Source organism: Ylistrum balloti, unplaced genomic scaffold, assembly GCF_031769215.1.
Source record: "Ylistrum balloti isolate Yb309-2 unplaced genomic scaffold, AGI_CSIRO_Ybal_v1 Utg371446, whole genome shotgun sequence".
Lineage (NCBI taxonomy): Eukaryota > Metazoa > Mollusca > Bivalvia > Pectinida > Pectinidae > Ylistrum > Ylistrum balloti.
Genome location: NW_026782758.1, coordinates 87,840 through 109,668, shown reverse-complemented (window position 1 = coordinate 109,668; position 21,829 = coordinate 87,840). Strand labels below are relative to the sequence as shown.

The 21,829-nt window shown below is 39.8% G+C and overlaps 1 protein-coding gene across 2 annotated transcripts in view; it reads left to right on the top strand.

Moving 5' to 3' along the window:
• LOC132562549 (nucleoporin 88-like) overlaps positions 1-21,829 on the top strand; it is an 82,994-nt gene that overhangs the window by 18,089 nt on the left and 43,076 nt on the right. For both annotated transcript variants that reach the window (XM_060227295.1, XM_060227294.1), the window contains exons 4-6: positions 1,951-2,217; positions 2,860-3,040; positions 8,646-8,808. In XM_060227295.1, coding sequence (XP_060083278.1) covers positions 1,951-2,217; positions 2,860-3,040; positions 8,646-8,808 — 611 coding nt within the window. The remainder of the gene's footprint in view (positions 1-1,950; positions 2,218-2,859; positions 3,041-8,645; positions 8,809-21,829) is intronic.

Here is a 21,829-nt window from a genome sequence, read left to right as displayed (position 1 = left end):
TGCTGGTCAGTTTGTTGGTCAGTGCCTTCAGTGCTGGTCAGTTTGTTGGTCAGTGCCTTCATTGCTGGTCAGTTTGTTGGTCAATACCTTCATTGCTGGTCAGTTTCATGGTCATTGCCTTCATTGCTGGTCAGTTTGTTGGTCAATACCTTCATTGCTGGTCAGTTTGTTGGTCAATACCTTCATTGCTGGTCAGTTTGTTGGTCATTGCCTTCATTGCTGGTCAGTTTGTTGGTCACTACCTTCATTGCTGGTCAGTTTGTTGGTCATTGCCTTCATTGCTGGTCAGTTTGTTGGTCAGTGCCTTCATTGCTGGTCAGTTTGTTGGTCAGTGCCTTCATTGCTGGTCAGTTTGTTGGTCAGTGCCTTCATTGCTGGTCAGTTTCATGGTCATTGCCTTCATTGCTGGTCAGTTTGTTGGTCAGTGCCTTCATTCACTAGTAGTCTCTATAAAAACAATGTGGCGAGTATATGCTCCCCCAAATATTTTCAGGGAGCATAAAAAAGAAAGAATTGTCTTTTAAATTTGTTGGGTTGATTTATATATGCCCAGCGATTTCCTGGTCAGAGACATCAACTCATCTACTCTACAAAAATATACAAGAGTTACTTTATATGTAGTTGTATGATAATATTTGGTTTATTTTGTTGTTAATGTGATATTTTTTTCCAGAGTTGTGGCCCCTTAAATTTAAGAACTTAATCAAAAAGATTAAAAAAACCAGACCATTATTTAAGACCCTTGTCTAAGACCAGCCAAAATTATTATAATGAAAAACATCCAAGCAGAATTTTAGGACTTCATTGAAAAATCTTGACTGTAGATTCCATTAGCAAAATTTTACAATTTTATTTCAGATCCTTGTCCATAAATTCTGCATTCTTTTTCTGTGGAACTTGTGCAAATTTTGAGAGCCCAGTATATCTTTTTCTAAATGGACTCATATTTTTGGAAATGGTGCTCAGTTCTCACCAGAATCAAAATTTGGGAAATTGTGCTCAGTTCTCACCAGAGTCAAAATTTGGGAAATGGTGCTCAGTTCTCACCAGAGTCAAAATTTGGGAAATGGTGCTCAGTTTAAGCTTGTTTACTAAAGGATTGTGATCGGAAACTTTGTTAGATTTAGTATTTTGACAGTGAAGTGCTGAAGGTATTGATGAAGTCTATATCTGTACATGATTTGTTAAGTCTAGTGCTTGTACAATGTTTTCTTTAACAGTTCACTTTTCACTGCTACATTTTTCATATGTTTATTTACTCGTAATAAAATCATACTGATATGATCTGTAGCTTTATACATCATTTCTTGTAGTGTATCAAAAGCAAATGTTAATTTCTTTTATTGTCATTCGGTAAAATATATGATGTGTATGTGCTTTGTCAGTAAGGGTATTGTACACATGTGCGGGACGGAACGACGTGAGTACAAATGTATTTGATTGGAGTTGTTATTACATGTTTTGTTGTTTGGATGAATAAACAAGAAAAGGAGAAAGTAGAATAAAATTTATTTATTTATTTACTGCTGTTTTAAATATCAGATTAAACTACCTTGTTTGTGTGCTATCATAGCCCTACTTCATACAACCGTAATCAACGTCAGGAAACCAATATTGTCAACCTTATTCATACACTTCATTTGAGTGGAAATTCGGATAAGTCAAAATATTTTTCACGGTCCCTTGAATTTTGAGATAACAAGTTTCGACTATTAACAATAAATAAAATTGCTTACTTTAACATTTATTCATATTTGAAACTGAATGTTTCATTATTGAATCACAACATATTAATAGTGAATTATGCAGCCATTGCCAAAAAGAGCAAAACAGATATGTAGCAGGTGTATAGCAACAATGGCAGCCCCTGTTCCAGGACATTTTGGACAGTTTTAGAAAGTCGTCTCTGTAAGATGTCCTAATAGTACTCTCCTTGTTGGTATGTTGTAGTGTGTACAACATACAGTTCCCTGATGTTCCAGTACAGGTGATCCACGTCGACAGTCAGGAACCAAGCCAGTCCGCCAGCTGTATCTCTGTGGCGACCGCACTGGGCGAGAAAACCATGGGATTCGACTTTGGCCCTCCAATACAACTGAGTCGCCGAGCATCCTTCTCTCTGTCATCACAGATGGACAGTACCACTGTGTGGCCTGCCTACGTGGTCAAGGGTAACGGAGACATGCTAGTGGCCTACACAGACTTACTTAGCAGCAGGTAACACAAGTTTGGTGGTGGGTCTGACGTAGTCGAAAATTGGTCATGATCCTGAAGTGTCCAGGCAATAGCTTATGTATTGTACCTCAGTATTTAAGAAATGAATAGATAACATTTAGTGTAACTGATCATAAACTGTAGACATGGAACAGAAATATAGATGTTAACTTTTATTATTGATCTAAATTCTAACTTGTGTTCCATACATTTCATTATTTACTGTGTCAAAAGATGGTGATAAATGAAATATTTATAACTTTACCAGTCAGAAAAAAAAAATTTGGTTGTATCGGAACTCTTCTGCTTTTATACTACGTCAATACTGTAAGTAAGTGTAATAATGTTTTTTAGGCAGGTAGGGGATATGTTTTACTTTAGCAATGCTCAGTATACTTGTTGGTTTGAAGGAATAAGATAGAGAGGAAACAATGGTTTATTATATTTCAAGGGTGGTTAATTATCAGTATAAATGATCGTAACTGTTGACCGGTGGGTTTCACAAAATCTATTCTCTAACTTGACATAACAACCCAGCACTAGTCTGACATTCCTTTCGATTCCATTTTCAGGTCTAGTTCCCTGGTTATTCTACTTTCATTGCAATTGATTTTAAATGTGATTTTTTTTTTTTTTTACTTATAGTCCAGTGAAGCTTGCACCCCAGGGTCCCCTTCTCATGCATCCCCCAGCTGAAGACAATTACGGCGTGGATGCTTGTTCTGTTTGCTGTCTAGGAGAGACTCCAACTGTCCTAGTGATTGCAACATGTGAGGGCAAACTTCACCACTGTGTGGTCCTGCCCTCCAATTCACCAGAATCTCAGGTAAACACTGCCAACTGTTGGTCCTGTCATCCAGTACTAGGGAATCTCAGGTAAACACTGCCAACTGTTGGTCCTGTCATCCAGTACTAGGGAATCTCAGGTAAACACTGCCAACTGTGTGTCCTGTCATCCAGTACTAGGATATCTCAGGTAAATACTGCCAACTGTTGGTCCTGTCATCCAGTTCACCAGAATCTCAGGTAAATACTGCCAACTGTTGGTCCTGTCATCCAGTTCACCAGAATCTCAGGTAAATACTGCCAACTGTTGGTCCTGTCATCCAGTACTAGGATATCTCAGGTAAATACTGCCAACTGTTGGTCCTGTCATCCAGTACTAGGGAATCTCAGGTAAACACTGCCAACTGTGTGTCCTGTCATCCAGTACTAGGATATCTCAGGTAAATACTGCCAACTGTTGGTCCTGTCATCCAGTTCACCAGAATCTCAGGTAAATACTGCCAACTGTTGGTCCTGTCATCCAGTTCACCAGAATCTCAGGTAAACACTGCCAACTGTTGGTCCTGTCATCCAGTTCACCAGAATCTCAGGTAAATACTGCCAACTGTTGGTCCTGCCCTCCAATTCAACAGAATCTCAGGTAAACACTGCCAACTGTTGGTCCTGTCATCCAGTACTAGGGAATCTCAGGTAAACACTGCCAACTGTGTGTCCTGACCTCCAATTCACCGGAATCTCAGGTAAATACTGCCAACTGTTGGTCCTGTCATCCAGTTCACCAGAATCTCAGGTAAACACTGCCAACTGTTGGTCCTGTCATCCAGTACTAGGATATCTCAGGTAAACACTGCCAACTGTTGGTCCTGTCATCCAGTTCACCAGAATCTCAGGTAAATACTGCCAACTGTGTGTCCTGTAATCCAGTACTAGGGAATCTCAGGTAAACACTACCAACTGTTGGTCCTGTCATCCAGTTCACCAGAATCTCAGGTAAATACTGCCAACTGTGTGTCCTGTAATCCAGTACTAGGATATCTCAGGTAAACACTGCCAACTGTTGGTCCTGTCATCCAGTTCACCAGAATCTCAGGTAAACACTGCCAACTGTTGGTCCTGTAATCCAGTACTAGGGAATCTCAGGTAAACACTACCAACTGTGTGTCCTGTCATCCAGTACTAGGATATCTCAGGTAAACACTACCAACTGTTGGTCCTGTCATCCAGTACTAGGATATCTCAGGTAAACACTACCAACTGTTGGTCCTGTAATCCAGTACTAGGATATCTCAGGTAAATACTGCCAACTGTTGGTCCTGTCATCCAATTCACCAGAATCTCAGGTAAACACTACCAACTGTTGGTCCTGTCATCCAGTACTAGGGAATCTCAGGTAAACACTGCCAACTGTGTGTCCTGTCATCCAGTACTAGGGAATCTCAGGTAAACACTGCCAACTGTTGGTCCTGTCATCCAGTACTAGGGAATCTCAGGTAAATACTGCCAACTGTTGGTTCTGTCATCCAGTTCACCAGAATCTCTGGTAAATACTGCCAACTGTTGGTCCTGTCATCCAGTACTAGGGAATCTCAGGTAAATACTGCCAACTGTTGGTTCTGTCATCCAGTTCACCAGAATCTCAGGTAAATACTGCCAACTGTTGGTCCTGTCATCCAGTACTAGGGAATCTCAGGTAAATACTGCCAACTGTTGGTTCTGTCATCCAGTTCACCAGAATCTCAGGTAAATACTGCCAACTGTTGGTCCTGTCATCCAATTCACCAGAATCTCAGGTAAACACTACCAACTGTTGGTCCTGTCATCCAGTACTAGGGAATCTCAGGTAAACACTGCCAACTGTGTGTCCTGTCATCCAGTACTAGGGAATCTCAGGTAAACACTGCCAACTGTTGGTCCTGTCATCCAGTACTAGGGAATCTCAGGTAAATACTGCCAACTGTTGGTTCTGTCATCCAGTTCACCAGAATCTCAGGTAAATACTGCCAACTGTTGGTCCTGTCATCCAGTACTAGGGAATCTCAGGTAAATACTGCCAACTGTTGGTTCTGTCATCCAGTTCACCAGAATCTCAGGTAAATACTGCCAACTGTTGGTCCTGTCATCCAGTACTAGGGAATCTCAGGTAAATACTGCCAACTGTTGGTTCTGTCATCCAGTTCACCAGAATCTCAGGTAAATACTGCCAACTGTTGGTCCTGTCATCCAGTACTAGGGAATCTCAGGTAAATACTGCCAACTGTTGGTCCTGTCATCCAGTTCACCAGAATCTCAGGTAAATACTGCCAACTGTTGGTTCTGTCATCCAGTTCACCAGAATCTCAGGTAAATACTGCCAACTGTTGGTCCTGTCATCCAGTACTAGGGAATCTCAGGTAAACACTGCCAACTGTGTGTCCTGTCATCCAGTACTAGGGAATCTCAGGTAAACACTGCCAACTGTGTGTCCTGTCATCCAGTACTAGGATATCTCAGGTAAATACTGCCAACTGTTGGTTCTGTCATCTAGTTCACCAGAATCTCAGGTAAATACTGCCAACTGTTGGTCCTGTCATCCAGTACTAGGGAATCTCAGGTAAACACTGCTAACTGTGTGTCCTGTCATCCAGTACTAGGATATCTCAGGTAAATACTGCCAACTGTTGGTCCTGTCATCCAGTACTAGGGAATCTCAGGTAAACACTGACAACTGTGTGTCCTGTCATCCAGTACTAGGATATCTCAGGTAAATACTGCCAACTGTTGGTCCTGTCATCCAGTTCACCAGAATCTCAGGTAAATACTGCCAACTGTTGGTCCTGTCATCCAGTACTAGGGAATCTCAGGTAAACACTGCTAACTGTGTGTCCTGTCATCCAGTACTAGGATATCTCAGGTAAATACTGCCAACTGTTGGTCCTGTCATCCAGTACTAGGGAATCTCAGGTAAACACTGCTAACTGTGTGTCCTGTCATCCAGTACTAGGATATCTCAGGTAAATACTGCCAACTGTTGGTCCTGTCATCCAGTACTAGGGAATCTGACAGGTAAACACTGCCAACTGTGTGTCCTGTCATCCAGTACTAGGATATCTCAGGTAAATACTGCCAACTGTTGGTCCTGTCATCCAGTTCACCAGAATCTCAGGTAAATACTGCCAACTGTTGGTCCTGTCATCCAGTACTAGGGAATCTCAGGTAAACACTGCTAACTGTGTGTCCTGTCATCCAGTACTAGGATATCTCAGGTAAATACTGCCAACTGTTGGTCCTGTCATCCAGTACTAGGGAATCTCAGGTAAACACTGCCAACTGTGTGTCCTGTCATCCAGTACTAGGATATCTCAGGTAAATACTGCCAACTGTTGGTCCTGTCATCCAGTACTAGGGAATCTCAGGTAAACACTGCCAACTGTGTGTCCTGTCATCCAGTACTAGGATATCTCAGGTAAATACAGCCAACTGTTGGTCCTGTCATCCAGTACTAGGGAATCTCAGGTAAACACTGCTAACTGTGTGTCCTGTCATCCAGTACTAGGATATCTCAGGTAAATACTGCCAACTGTTGGTCCTGTCATCCAGTACTAGGGAATCTCAGGTAAACACTGCCAACTGTGTGTCCTGTCATCCAGTACTAGGGAATCTCAGGTAAACACTGCCAACTGTTGGTCCTGCCCTCCAATTCACCAGAATCTCAGGTAAATACTGCCAACTGTTGGTCCTGTCATCCAGTACTAGGGAATCTCAGGTAAACACTGCCAACTGTGTGTCCTGTCATCCAGTACTAGGATATCTCAGGTAAATACTGCCAACTGTTGGTCCTGTCATCCAGTTCACCAGAATCTCAGGTAAATACTGCCAACTGTTGGTCCTGTCATCCAGTTCACCAGAATCTCAGGTAAATACTGCCAACTGTTGGTCCTGTCATCCAGTACTAGGGAATCTCAGGTAAACACTGTCAACTGTTGGTCCTGTCATCCAGTACTAGGGAATCTCAGGTAAACACTGCCAACTGTTGGTCCTGTCATCCAGTACTAGGGAATCTCAGGTAAATACTGCCAACTGTTGGTTCTGTCATCTAATTCACCAGAATCTCAGGTAAATACTGCCAACTGTTGGTCCTGTCATCCAGTTCACCAGAATCTCAGGTAAATACTGCCAACTGTTGGTCCTGTCATCCAGTTCACCAGAATCTCAGGTAAATACTGCCAACTGTTGGTCCTGTCATCCAGTTCACCAGAATCTCAGGTAAATACTGCCAACTATTGGTCCTGTCATCCAGTACTAGGGAATCTCAGGTAAACACTGCCAACTGTTGGTCCTGTCATCCAGTACTAGGGAATCTCAGGTAAATACTGCCAACTGTTGGTCCTGTCATCCAGTACTAGGGAATCTCAGGTAAATACTGCCAACTGTTGGTTCTGTCATCTAATTCACCAGAATCTCAGGTAAATACTGCCAACTGTTGGTCCTGTCATCCAGTTCACCAGAATCTCAGGTAAATACTGCCAACTGTTGGTTCTGTCATCCAGTTCACCAGAATCTCAGGTAAATACTGCCAACTGTTGGTCCTGTCATCCAGTTCACCAGAATCTCAGGTAAATACTGCCAACTGTTGGTCCTGTCATCCAGTTCACCAGAATCTCAGGTAAATACTGCCAACTTTTGGTCCTGTCATCCAGTTCACCAGAATCTCAGGTAAATACTGCCAACTGTTGGTCCCGTAATCCAGTACTAGGGAATCTCAGGTAAACACTACCAACTGTGTGTCCTGTCATCCAGTACTAGGGAATCTCAGGTAAACACTACCAACTGTGTGTCCTGCCCTTCAATTCACCAGAATCTCAGGTAAATACTGCCAACTGTTGGTCCTGCCCTTCAATTCACCAGAATCTCAGGTAAATACTGCCAACTGTTGGTCCTGTCATCAAATTCACCAGAAGTTGCACTCCTTCAGAATGTAAGAATGATTTGATATTGCCCATATGTTTACTGAAGTTTTCTTGGGTGTATGGGAATCATTTATGTACAAACTTTTGGTGTTGTTTTCCAGGGACGGTAGGGTTGGGGTCCAATAAAGGAAATAAATCAAAGTCTTAAAAATCATTTTCCTTAGATAGGAATTCAAGGATCCTATTCCAATTTGGAACCAGACATGCTTGGGTGATGGGTATAGATTTTGTATGAACAGTTTTTTTTAATACACCCCTGCCCCCAACCAAACCTCCAACCCAACCCTGGTGGGAGGGGCTGGTCCCAAAAGTGAAAATAGAGCAAATTCTTGAAAAATATTTGATCTGGAGTATTCTTGGACAAACATTTCATCTAACCCCCTTGGGGAGGAGGGGCATGACCTAATAAGATTAATATACTTAAGCAATATGAGACTTATGCTACACATTTTCTAGATGATCGAAGAGACTTCAGTAGATATTGTTGTACTGACTGAAAATCTTGGTGATCAAACTGTGAAAGTTTTCAAATGATTTCTTTTAGATGAAACTATCTCTTCATAACCTATAGAGGAGGTGAATTAAACAGGCCTATCAAACCTCTTGTTTGTTAGAACTGGTGTTGACTCATGGTGTTTTAAGGAGTATGTAATACAGGGATATTAACAGCCCCTTTTTTCTTCTTATATTGATTTACAGACTGACAGTGATTGGTCAGCCTCAGCGGGCAGTTCTAGTCAGTTTGAGGGAGCCCCTGATGTGTCCCTTTATGTCTATGAAAGTGTGGAGCTGGAGTTAACGTTGACTACTGCAGCTAATGAGGCTGAAGATGAATTCACTTGTCCCATAAGACTGCATAAAGGTGAGTAAATGTTAATGAGCAGAATTATCTCACAATGTCAATATCAGACTGAGGCAGCCATCTTGAATTTTTTCAGTGAATTTTGTTATTCTTATTTCTTAAGAAGAACTGGATGGATATCTCTCAAATTTCCTATTTAGGTTCCATTTTGTCCCTAGTTGTGCCCATTCAATTTTTAGTCTGATCAGAAAAACAAAATGGCTGAGAAGTGGCCCTTTGGATTTTAATTATGTCCCCCAAACATAGTGTGGGGACATATTGTGTTTGCTCCGTTTCTTATTATTATTATTTATATTATTCTTATTTCTTCCACTTTCTTCCGCCGGCGAGGTTTCCGACGCGTTTTTCAAAAACTGTTGCATGGAATTTAACAAAACTTTACACACATATTCATACATGCAAGGCGGAGTGCAGGCCACATGAATTTTTCCATTCGGTCATCTGAGCAGTCAGCTGTGGTCAAAATTTGGCCAAATTTTAGATATTGTCCGATTTTCGTGAAAATTGGTATATATGTAGTAGGTGGCACTAGGAGAAAAATGGCGTAGTCCATGTTTGGCATGACTGCAGGTCTGATTATTGTGATCATTTACTGCTGAAGGGGTCATTTGGGGGACATTTGTAATGGTCCCCATTACAATTAGTACTTGTTAAGAAAGTTTGTTATCACTATTTCTTGAGAACTACAGCATAGATCTTTCACAAATTTCATGTGTATGTTTCCCTTGATCCCTAGTTGTGCCTGTTTGAGTTGGGACTGATCAGGAACACACAATGGCCAATAGGCAGCCATCTTGAATTTCACGTAGTAATGATTGTTATTCCTATTTTTTAAGAAGTACTGTATGAATATCTTTAAAATTTCATACATGTGTTCCCTTTTGTCTGTCCTTGTGCCGGTTTGATTTTGGGACTGATCACAAGAAAAAAAAAATGGCTAAGATCCCTTTGGGATCTCATTTGTTTTCTCTGCTCCGTTAAACGAGAGATTGACGGTATTAAATCACTTGATCACAGAAAACTGGCATTCAAATTAAGAGAGAGCTCATTAATGATAACTTTGGTATTGTTTTTTTTTTTTTTTTTCCCAACTTTATAATCATTATACTGGTATAAGGTTGTCTGTCTGTTTGTAGAGGCAAAAATATACCAGCTACGCCTCCTAAGTGCTGAATTGATGTCAGTGGTCATGGTTGACTATAATTATTATTAATTTTAGATGTACACAATCTATATCAAGTTGAGACTCTCTCCATTTCGGAAATTTCTGCCCCATTGGGAACTCTGTTAACTGCGGAGGGGGGAGGGTATGATGCTGGCTGCGGAGGGGGGACAGGGGTTGGGGTATGATATTGGCTGCGGAGGGGGGGGACAGGGGTTGGGGTATGATGTTGGCGGGGGAGGGGGGTTCGGGTATGATGTTGGCTGCGAGGGGGGACGGGGGTTAGGGTATGATGTTGGCTGCAGAAGGGGGACGGGGGTTGGGGTATGATGATGGCTGCGAAGGGGGACGGGGGTTGGGGTATGATGTTAGCTGCGGAGGGGGATGGGGGTTGGGGTATGATGTTGGCAGCAAGGGGGGACTGAGGTTGGGGTATGAGTTGGCCCAGGATGACGACTCTAGTTTAAAACTAAATAGTATGGCGGATATGTGAAATGGGCGTGCACTTCCGGAAAGAAGCATGACAATTTTTCCTAGGGGGGTTTTGTGTATGCTAATTTCAAAAATTGCGGGAACTATGACCTTACTCCAGCCGTTCCCACCGAAAATCTGGAAATTCAAAATGGCCGCCACAAAACATGATTTCGTCCATGAAATCCCTCTAAATGCCCTGATTTCAATTATCTTGATGTCTATACCTATGTTTTTGAGGTTAAAGAATCTAGTTAAATGCAATTCAAGACTAATGCAGTTTTCCTTCAAATGTTTAATTTTAAAAAATGTCATAATCCGAATCGATTAGGTGACAAAATGTCTTTAGGGCGTACCATTGTTTGAACAATCCGAACCTGATCATTTAGTTATAGATTGTTTGGCAAAGTATGGGAGAATCTCACTTAACACAAGAGTTCCTGTCCTTGATAGTAATGTCATTTAATAATCTCTATTACACTGTCCTGAGCAGAAGCATAGCTGTGTACATGGCAGATTTGCTTTGACACACTTGCATCGCCGAGTACATTCCTTCTTGCACCCACATTTCAACAGTTCTTGACAACCTTTGGCTGCCTCTGGAAGGGTTGTCCAGCATGGAGTCCATGGGGAATCATCTTTCACTCTCTTCCACCCCCATAATTCTGGTGAAGGAACATCCGGCTCGCCAGTAAGTGTCTGTCCCCTGATATAGCCTGCCTGGTAAACAGCCCTTTTCACGTGCTGTTCAAGAGCATTCAACGTCCGAGGAATGTTTTCCATCTTACTATTGTGAGTGGACAAGTATTTCCTGGCTTCATTCACACGACTTAAGTCCTAATGTTCGCTGGTACCGTAGAACCACGTATCTTTCTATTTGGTCCATGTCGTTGGGTGTTGCTTGAGTTGGAGCATGAGATAAAGGCACAAATGTAGCTGTGAGCTGAGGCATACTGCGCCATACAGCCCAAGCTGTTTTCTTTCCAATTCCGAAGAATGCAGAAACAATATCACATCCTGATATCGCGTGCATAAACAGAAAACCCCATGATGTATCATTGCCTAGTTCAGCTGAAATTAGATGACAGTGGATGTATCTCAGTTTAGAACCATGACCGAATGCTACCAACATTTCACAGTCTTTTAAGACGCTGATACAGCAACTGCGAGAACCACCACATCCGTATCAGTAGCATGTATCATCACTTTGGTGAATCCTTGATGGAATGCATGGGAGGCATGAAACAGGAGCCGGGTGTCCGCTTCTTCATGAGTGCAGGACAAGTCTGAGAGGTCAGCAGAGGAAGATGAAACAGCGCTCTGGACTTTTGTTGAGATGATTTGTTTTCTTTGGGAGGATTGGAACTCTTGTGCAGCATCGGCGATAAGTTGGAACAGGCTCTCCCAATTAGCAGGAATTTTAGTGTTGTTGGCCACTCGAATTTGGTTACCAGTTTCACGATTCTGTCGTGTTTGTGACTTTAGGCTGTCGTCCTTATAGATATCCCAGACAAAATCTAAATGGGCAACATCCTGTAGCATGCGTTCTAAAGAGGGCAGGAACACCAACTGTGAATAGTTCTGGAATGTTTTCACAATTTTCTTTGACTTCTTTGGATCAAGTGTGTGAACAAGGGCAGCGCCATCAACAATTTTAACATGAACATGTGGTGTAGATTCTGATTTTGGTGCCAACGCTTTCAAACTTTCCATCAAGTCAGACTTGGTCGATTGGTGCATGATGCGATTTGATGCTAGTGATGGAGGCCAGGCATGATTTTCATGCATGAAGAAGACATCCTTATCACTGTCTCGAGCTTGGCATGATATGTACATCCGTGAGAAGAGATCAACATCATCACACAAGTTGGAGATTTTGGTGGCGGACTTGTTAGGCTTCTTTCCCAAACTAGCATTAAACAGAGGCAGTTTGTTTTTGTGAATTGTGTCATTGAATGATGTGCAATCAGCATTAATACGCTCTGCAGCGAACTTCTGGTATTGTGTTTTGCCAATATTTTCTGCCGACTTTATTGTATTTACATCGCTATCAGGCATTATTCGTTTGGTGTCAAGCGTATACAAATCTGTGCCAGTATCTGCAAAGGGGTTTCCTAGTTCCTCCATCACATCAGTGACATTCTTGACTTGTGATATGAACGCCTTCTGTACACTTGGTATCTGTTCATGGTGGCGATCTGTGTCTTTTTTCATGTAGTGTTTTTCATAGTACCCAATCAAAAGCCTAGCTGTTTCAGGGCCCGCCACCATCCATCGTGTCAATACGGCTTCATTCTCTGTGATACCTATAGCACCACCATCTCCTTTCACCATTGCATTCAGCTGTTCATGAACCTGGTAGATTTCTGAGTGACGAAGTTGCCTTTAGGAACTCTGCATAGGTGTCTGGACTCCAGGACAAGAAGATCTTTGACATGAATTGTCATCCATCGTGAATAGTGGAAGTGGTCAAGGGTAAACATCCATGGAATAATTTTTCCAAGAGAATCCAAGTAGAACATAAAATTTGGTTGACGCTGTGATCTAAGGAACTGTAGGAGTTGGCGTTCCAATTGCCAGACTTTTTTAGGATACAGGTATCAAGGGACATTGTTTCTGCTTTATGAAAGTCTCCCATATTTCTATCACAGAAAAAACAAGCTTGCTGATGTGCGGTTTTTTAGACATGGTAGATGATTGACTAGATGACCATTACTTCATGGACGCTTTCCTGTGTTTAAAAAACAGAAATATACGTTGTTAAATGTATTTCTATTGAATACATGAAGTCATATTATCACCTAATCGACACTTCATGGACGCTTCCTGTTTCTGAAAAATAGAAAGATACATTGTTAAATGCATTTCTTTTGTATACATAGTCATTTTATTACCTAATCGATTCGGATTATGACATTTGTTTTGATAAACATTTGAAGGAAAACTGTAGAAGTCTTGACATGTGTTTTATTAGATTCCTCGACCTCAAAAACATAGGTATAGACATCAAGATAATTGAAATCGGGGCATTGAGAGGAATTTCAGGGGCGAAATTATGGATTAACGGCAGCCACTTTGAATTTCTCAATTTTTGACATGAAAGGCTGGAGTGAGGTCTTGGTTCCCGCAATTTTTGAAATCAGCATACCCAAAACCCCCCTAGGCCAAATTATCATGCTTCTTTCCGGAAGTGCACGCCCATTTCACATATCCGCCATACTATATAGTTTTAAACTAGAGTCGTCATCCTGGGCCAACTCATACCCCAACCCCAGTCCCCCCTTGCTGCCAACATCATACCCCAACCCCCATCCCCAACTTTTGAAATCAGCATACCCAAAACCCCCCTAGGCCAAATTATCATGCTTCTTTCCGGAAGTGCACAACTCAACAAAGAAATGTTACATATCCGCCCCACTAATATTCTAATGTTAATTTCTCACTGTTCCCTGATATCATTGGATATTTTACGGATCATTTGAATGAGGTGTGATATACCTGTTCATGTACAGATAGCTTCTTAGGCTTTGACTGTTGCCCATAAGATCCTGACAAGGAAATATTCTGAAAAAAGATTTAAACCTGGAGGAGACTTTAAAAAGAACATTATTTATTATTATTTATTTAAGAATATGTTTATCTTTAGGACAAACAGCGATAGAAAACTGTATTTTTCGGGCTTTTGAAAAGATTTCTTTCCTTTATCAACCAAAGAACTTAAGTAACAAAATGGTGTTAGAAGAAAAGGGAAAATTAGTTTTTTTTATGTTTATCTAGTGATATGGTGTTGCCCACATAGAGAATGTTACAATTAGTTATCTATCTGTAAAGTTGGATGTTTTGTGGATACATGACTTCATGGGTTACAGATACCCATTAAGTCAAGGAAAATTAATCCAACATGAAAATTGATAGTTTTACAGTATCAACTATTGACAGTTTACCACACGTTTGACAGTATCAACTATTGACAGCTTACCACATGTTTTACAGTATCAACTATTGACAGTTTACCACACGTTTGACAGTATCAACTATTGACAGTTTACCACACGTTTGACAGTATCAACTATTGACAGCTTACCACATGTTTTACAGTATCAACTATTGACAGTTTACCACACGTTTGACAGTATCAACTATTGACAGCTTACCACACGTTTGACAGTGTCAACTATTGACAGTTTACCACACGTTTGACAGTGTCAACTATTGACAGTTTACCACACGTTTGACAGTATCAACTATTGACAGTTTACCACACGTTTGACAGTATCAACTATTGACAGTTTACCACACGTTTGACAGTATCAACTATTGACAGTTTACCACACGTTTGACAGTATCAACTATTGACAGCTTACCACACGTTTGACAGTATCAACTATTGACAGTTTACCACACGTTTGACAGTATCAACTATTGACAGTTTACCACACGTTTGACAGTATCAACTATTGACAGTTTACCACACGTTTGACAGTATCAACTATTGACAGTTTACCACACGTTTGACAGTATCAACTATTGACAGTTTACCACACGTTTGACAGTATCAACTATTGACAGTTTACCACACGTTTGACAGTATCAACTATTGACAGTTTACCACACATTTGACAGTATCAACTATTGACAGCTTACCACACGTTTGACAGTATCAACTATTGACAGTTTACCACACGTTTGACAGTATCAACTATTGACAGTTTACCTAACAGTCTTTTGTAAAAAGTTTTGTTCTGATTTCTGTAATGATTTACTAAAGTTCCTTATTTCAAGAAAAAGAGTTGAACGTAAAAGAAAAAATGTCTGACATTGAATGAACAGAGCTGTTGATAAAAACTGAAAATTTACTGAATTATAATGTTAGGTGAAAGAAGAAATAATATTATATTTTATTATATTCCAGTTAACATGTTAAGTGAGAGAACAAATATACATCATATTTTATTATATTCCAGAGTTTAGAGAGAACAAATATACATCATATTTTATTATATTCCAGTTAACATGTTTAGTGAGAGAACAAATATACATCATATTTTATTATATTCCAGTTAACATGTTTAGTGAGAGAACAAATATACATCATATTTTATTATATTCCAGTTAACATGTTAAGTGAGAGCAGTTATCATGTTTTATGCTGATAGCATGAATTAAAGTATCACATTGTATTTTTATTCCATATTATTGTCAACCTGTTGGTGACTGCCCATGTTGTTTGAAAAAAAAGTTATTGCAAGGTTTAATTGTTTAATTTAAATTATTTCAAATCTGTTAATTGACAATCAGTAGTATTAATCAGTTTATATTTTAGAAGATGGAGAGCTGCTTGATCTGGTATAGAAACTTTCTACAGAGATCATCACTAGTGTTGCAAGTAACAAGGGATGATTAGGTCATTTTTCATGAAGACATAATAACAGTCCATTTCTTTCACATTCACTGAAATAACTCTTTTGTTATACAAGATGGCTGACACTGAAATATGTGATTTGAAAATGAAACTTGAGATATCTATTAAGTAAAGTGCCTGTCAGCTCATTAACTGGCAAGTTTTGATGTGGCGGACGTGAGATGAGAGCAGTTACAACAAGTGCAGCTTCTGTCATTATGAACATAGTGTTAATTATGGTGCTATTAATTAGGGAGATTTAGGGCTCAGGTCTTCACATTTTTCTTGGCTGAGGTTTTAAGTGATAATGTGTTAATAGATGACCACTCTAGACTACGGCCGTTACCAGGCATTACCATGTCATAATTAGAGACATTTATTTCAGTTTTGACAAAACAACATCTGACCATGTTTGTAATAAATAATAATTGTCTTATAAGGTTGCATCAAGAGTAAGTAATGCTAAGGTTTTGTCACAATTTTTCAAGAGCAATTTTTGAGCTTTTGAAAGGTGTTTATATATCAAGAATTATTAAATAAGCAAACATCAATAGTTCTTTTAGTTTCCTCATTTTTATTTTTAATCGCCTCATTTTTCATCACCTCATCATTTTTCATCACCTCATTTTTCATCACCTCATTTTTCATCACCTCATTTTTTATCGCCTCATATTTCATCACCTCATATTTCATCGCCTCATTTTTCATCGCCTCATATTTCATCACCTCATTTTTTGCCTCATTTTTCATCACCTCATTTTTCATCGCTTCATTTTTCATAACCTCATACTTCATCGCTTCATATTTCATCACCTCATTTTTCAACACCTCATTTTTCATATCCTCATACTTCATCGCTTCATTTTTCATAACCTCATTTTTCATCGCCTCTTTTTTCATCACCTCATTTTTCATCGCTTCATATTTCATCACCTCATTTTTCAACACCTCATTTTTCATCACCTCATTTTTCATCACCTCATTTTGCATCGCTTCATATTTCATCACCTCATTTTGCATCGCTTCATATTTCATCACCTCATTTTTCAACACCTCATTTTTCATAACCTCATACTTCATCGCTTCATTTTTCATAACCTCATTTTTCATCTCTTTTTTCAGCACCTCATTTTTCATCGCTTCATATTTCATCACCTCATTTTTCAACACCTCATTTTTCATCACCTCATTTTTCATCACCTCTTTTTTCATCACCTCATTTTTCATCGCTTCATATTTCATCACCTCATTTTTCAACACCTCATTTTTCATCACCTCATTTTTCATCACCTCATTTTGCATCGCTTCATATTTCATCACCTCATTTTGCATCGCTTCATATTTCATCACCTCATTTTTCAACACCTCATTTTTCATAACCTCATACTTCATCGCTTCATTTTTCATAACCTCATTTTTCATCACCTCATTTTTCATCGCTTCATATTTCATCACCTCATTTTTCATAACCTCATTTTTCAACGCCACATATTTCAACGCCTCATATTTCATCACCTCATTTTTCATCACCTCATTTTGCATCGCTTCATATTTCATCGCCTCATTTTTCGTCGCCTCATATTTTATCGCCTCATATTTCATCGTCTCATTTTCATCGCCTCATACATCACGGCCTCATATTTCATCGCCTCATATTTCATCGCCTCATTTTTCATCGCCTCATACTTCATAGCCTCATTTTTCATCGCCTCATATTTCATCACCTCATATTTCATCGCCTCATTTTTCATCGTCTCATATTTCATCGCCTCATTTTTTGCCTCATTTTTCATCGCCTCATTTTTCATCACCTCATTTTTCATCGCCTCATATTTCATCACCTCATATTTCATCGCCTCATTTTTCATCGCCTCATATTTCATCACCTCATTTTTTGCCTCATTTTTCATCGCCTCATTTTTCATCACCTCATTTTTCATCGCCTCATATTTCATCACCTCATATTTCATCGCCTCATTTTTCATCGCCTCATATTTCATCACCTCATTTTTTGCCTCATTTTTCATCACCTCATTTTTCATCGCTTCATATTTCATCGCCTCATTTTTCGTCGCCTCATATTTTATCGCCTCATATTTCATCGTCTCATTTTCATCGCCTCATACATCACAGCCTCATATTTCATCGCCTCATATTTCATCGCCTCATATTTCATCACCTCATATTTCATCGCCTCATTTTTCATCGCCTCATATTTCATCACCTCATTTTTCATCACCTCATTTTTCATCGCCTCATTTTTCATCACCTCATTTTTCATCGCCTCATATTTCATCACCTCATATTTCATTGCCTCATTTTTCATCGCCTCATATTTCATCACCTCATTTTTTGCCTCATTTTTCATCACCTCATTTTTCATCGCCTCATTTTTCATAACCTCATTTTTCATAACCTCATACTTCATCGCTTCATTTTTCATAACCTCATTTTTCATCGCCTCTTTTTTCATCACCTCATTTTTCATCGCTTCATATTTCATCACCTCATTTTTCAACACCTCATTTTTCAACGCCTCATATTTCAACGCCTCATATTTCATCACCTCATTTTTCATCAACTCATTTTGCATCGCTTCATATTTCATCGCCTCATTTTTCGTCGCCTCATATTTTATCGCCTCATATTTCATCGCCTCATTTTCATCTCCTCATACATCGCAGCCTCATTTTTCATCGCCTCATATTTCATCACCTCATATTTCATCGCCTCATTTTTCATCGCCTCATATTTCATCACCTCATTTTTTGCCTCATTTTTCATCGCCTCATTTTTCATCACCTCATTTTTCATCGCCTCATATTTCATCACCTCATATTTCATTGCCTCATTTTTCATCGCCTCATATTTCATCACCTCATTTTTTGCCTCATTTTTCATCGCCTCATTTTTCATCACCTCATTTTTCATCGCCTCATATTTCATCACCTCATATTTCATCGCCTCATTTTTCATCGCCTCATATTTCATCACCTCATTTTTTGCCTCATTTTTCATCACCTCATTTTTCATCGCTTCATATTTCATCGCCTCATTTTTCGTCGCCTCATATTTTATCGCCTCATATTTCATCGTCTCATTTTCATCGCCTCATACATCACAGCCTCATATTTCATCGCCTCATATTTCATCGCCTCATTTTTCATCGCCTCATATTTCATCACCTCATATTTCATCGCCTCATTTTTCATCGCCTCATATTTCATCACCTCATTTTTTGCCTCATTTTTCATCACCTCATTTTTCATCGCCTCATTTTTCATCACCTCATTTTTCATCGCCTCATATTTCATCACCTCATATTTCATTGCCTCATTTTTCATCGCCTCATATTTCATCACCTCATTTTTTGCCTCATTTTTCATCACCTCATTTTTCATCGCCTCATTTTTCATCACCTCATTTTTCATAACCTCATACTTCATCGCTTCATTTTTCATAACCTCATTTTTCATCGCCTCTTTTTTCATCACCTCATTTTTCATCGCTTCATATTTCATCACCTCATTTTTCAACACCTCATTTTTCAACGCCTCATATTTCAACGCCTCATATTTCATCACCTCATTTTTCATCAACTCATTTTGCATCGCTTCATATTTCATCGCCTCATTTTTCGTCGCCTCATATTTTATCGCCTCATATTTCATCGCCTCATTTTCATCTCCTCATACATCGCAGCCTCATATTTCATCGCCTCATACTTCATAGCCTCGTTTTTCATCACCTCATTTTTCATCGCCTCATACTTCATAGCCTCATATTTCATAGCCTCATACATCACAGCCTCATATTTCATCGCCTCATATTTCATCGCCTCATACTTCATAGCCTCGTTTTTCATCACCTCATTTTTCATCGCCTCATACTTCATAGCCTCATATTTCATAGCCTCATACATCACAGCCTCATATTTCATCGCCTCATATTTCATCGCCTCATACTTCATAGCCTCATTTTTCATCACCTCATTTTTCATCGCCTCATACTTCATAGCCTCATATTTCATAGCCTCATACATCACAGCCTCATATTTCATCACCTCATATTTCATCGCCTCATTTTTCATCGCCTCATACTTCATAGCCTCATTTTTCATCACCTCATTTTCATCGCCTCATACTTCATAGCCTCATTTTTCATCACCTCATTTTTCATCACCTCATTTTTCATAGCCTCATTTTTCATCACCTCATTTTTCATCGCCTCATTTTTCATAGCCTCATTTTTGTTGCCTCATACTTCATAGCCTCATTTTTGTTGCCTCATACTTCATAGCCTCATTTTTGTTGCCTCATACTTCATAGCCTCATTTTTGTTGCCTCATACTTCATAGCCTCATTTTTGTTGCCTCATACTTCATAGCCTCATTTTTGTTGCCTCATACTTCATAGCCTCATTTTTGTTGCCTCATACTTCATAGCCTCATTTTTGTTGCCTCATACTTCATAGCCTCATTTTTGTTGCCTCATACTTCATAGCCTCATTTTTGTTGCCTCATCCTTCATAGCCTCATTTTTGTTGCCTCATACTTCATAGCCTCATTTTTGTTGCCTCATTTTTCATCTTCTTGATATTATCTATTATGATCTTTTCAATCGCAAGGACTTCTGTACACTGGGGAGGGAGACAGGTGTGTTTCCCTGGTAGTAAGTGAAATAAAGTAATACGTCTATATACACAGTGGGGAGGGAGACAGGTGTGTTTCCCTGGTATTAAGTGAAATAAAGTAATACGTCTATATACACACTGGGGAGGGAGACAGGTGTGTTTCCCTGGTAGTAAGTGAAATAAAGTAATACGTCTATATACACAGTGGGGAGGGAGACAGGTGTGTTTCCCTGGTATTAAGTGAAATAAAGTAATACGTCTATATACACAGTGGGGAGGGAGACAGGTGTGTTTCCCTGGTAGTAAGTGGAATAAAGTAATACGTCTATATACACAGTGGGGAGGGAGACAGGTGTGTTTCCCTGGTAGTAAGTGAAATAAAGTAATACGTCTATATACACAGTGGGGAGGGAGACAGGTGTGTTTCCCTGGTAGTAAGTGAAATAAAGTAATACGTCTATATACACAGTGGGGAGGGAGACAGGTGTGTTTCCCTGGTAGTAAGTGAAATAAAGTAATACGTCTATATACACAGTGGGGAGGGAGACAGGTGTGTTTCCCTGGTATTAAGTGAAATAATGTAATACGTCTATATACACACTGGGGAGGGAGACAGGTGTGTTTCCCTGGTAGTAAGTGAAATAAAGTAATACGTCTATATACACAGTGGGGAGGGAGACAGGTGTGTTTCCCTGGTAGTAAGTGAAATAAAGTAATACGTCTATATACACAGTGGGGAGGGAGACAGGTGTGTTTCCCTGGTATTAAGTGAAATAAAGTAATACGTCTATATACACAGTGGGGAGGGAGACAGGTGTGTTTCCCTGGTAGTAAGTGAAATAAAGTAATACGTCTATATACACAGTGGGGAGGGAGACAGGTGTGTTTCCCTGGTATTAAGTGAAATAAAGTAATACGTCTATATACACAGTGGGGAGGGAGACAGGTGTGTTTCCCTGGTAGTAAGTGAAATAAAGTAATACGTCTATATACACAGTGGGGAGGGAGACAGGTGTGTTTCCCTGGTAGTAAGTGAAATAAAGTAATACGTCTATATACACAGTGGGGAGGGAGACAGGTGTGTTTCCCTGGTATTAAGTGAAATAAAGTAATACGTCTATATACACAGTGGGGAGGGAGACAGGTGTGTTTCCCTGGTAGTAAGTGAAATAAAGTAATACGTCTATATACACAGTGGGGAGGGAGACAGGTGTGTTTCCCTGGTAGTAAGTGAAATAAAGTAATACGTCTATATACACAGTGGGGAGGGAGACAGGTGTGTTTCCCTGGTATTAAGTGAAAAAAGTAATAGGTCTATATACACAGTGGGGAGGGAGACAGGTGTGTTTCCCTGG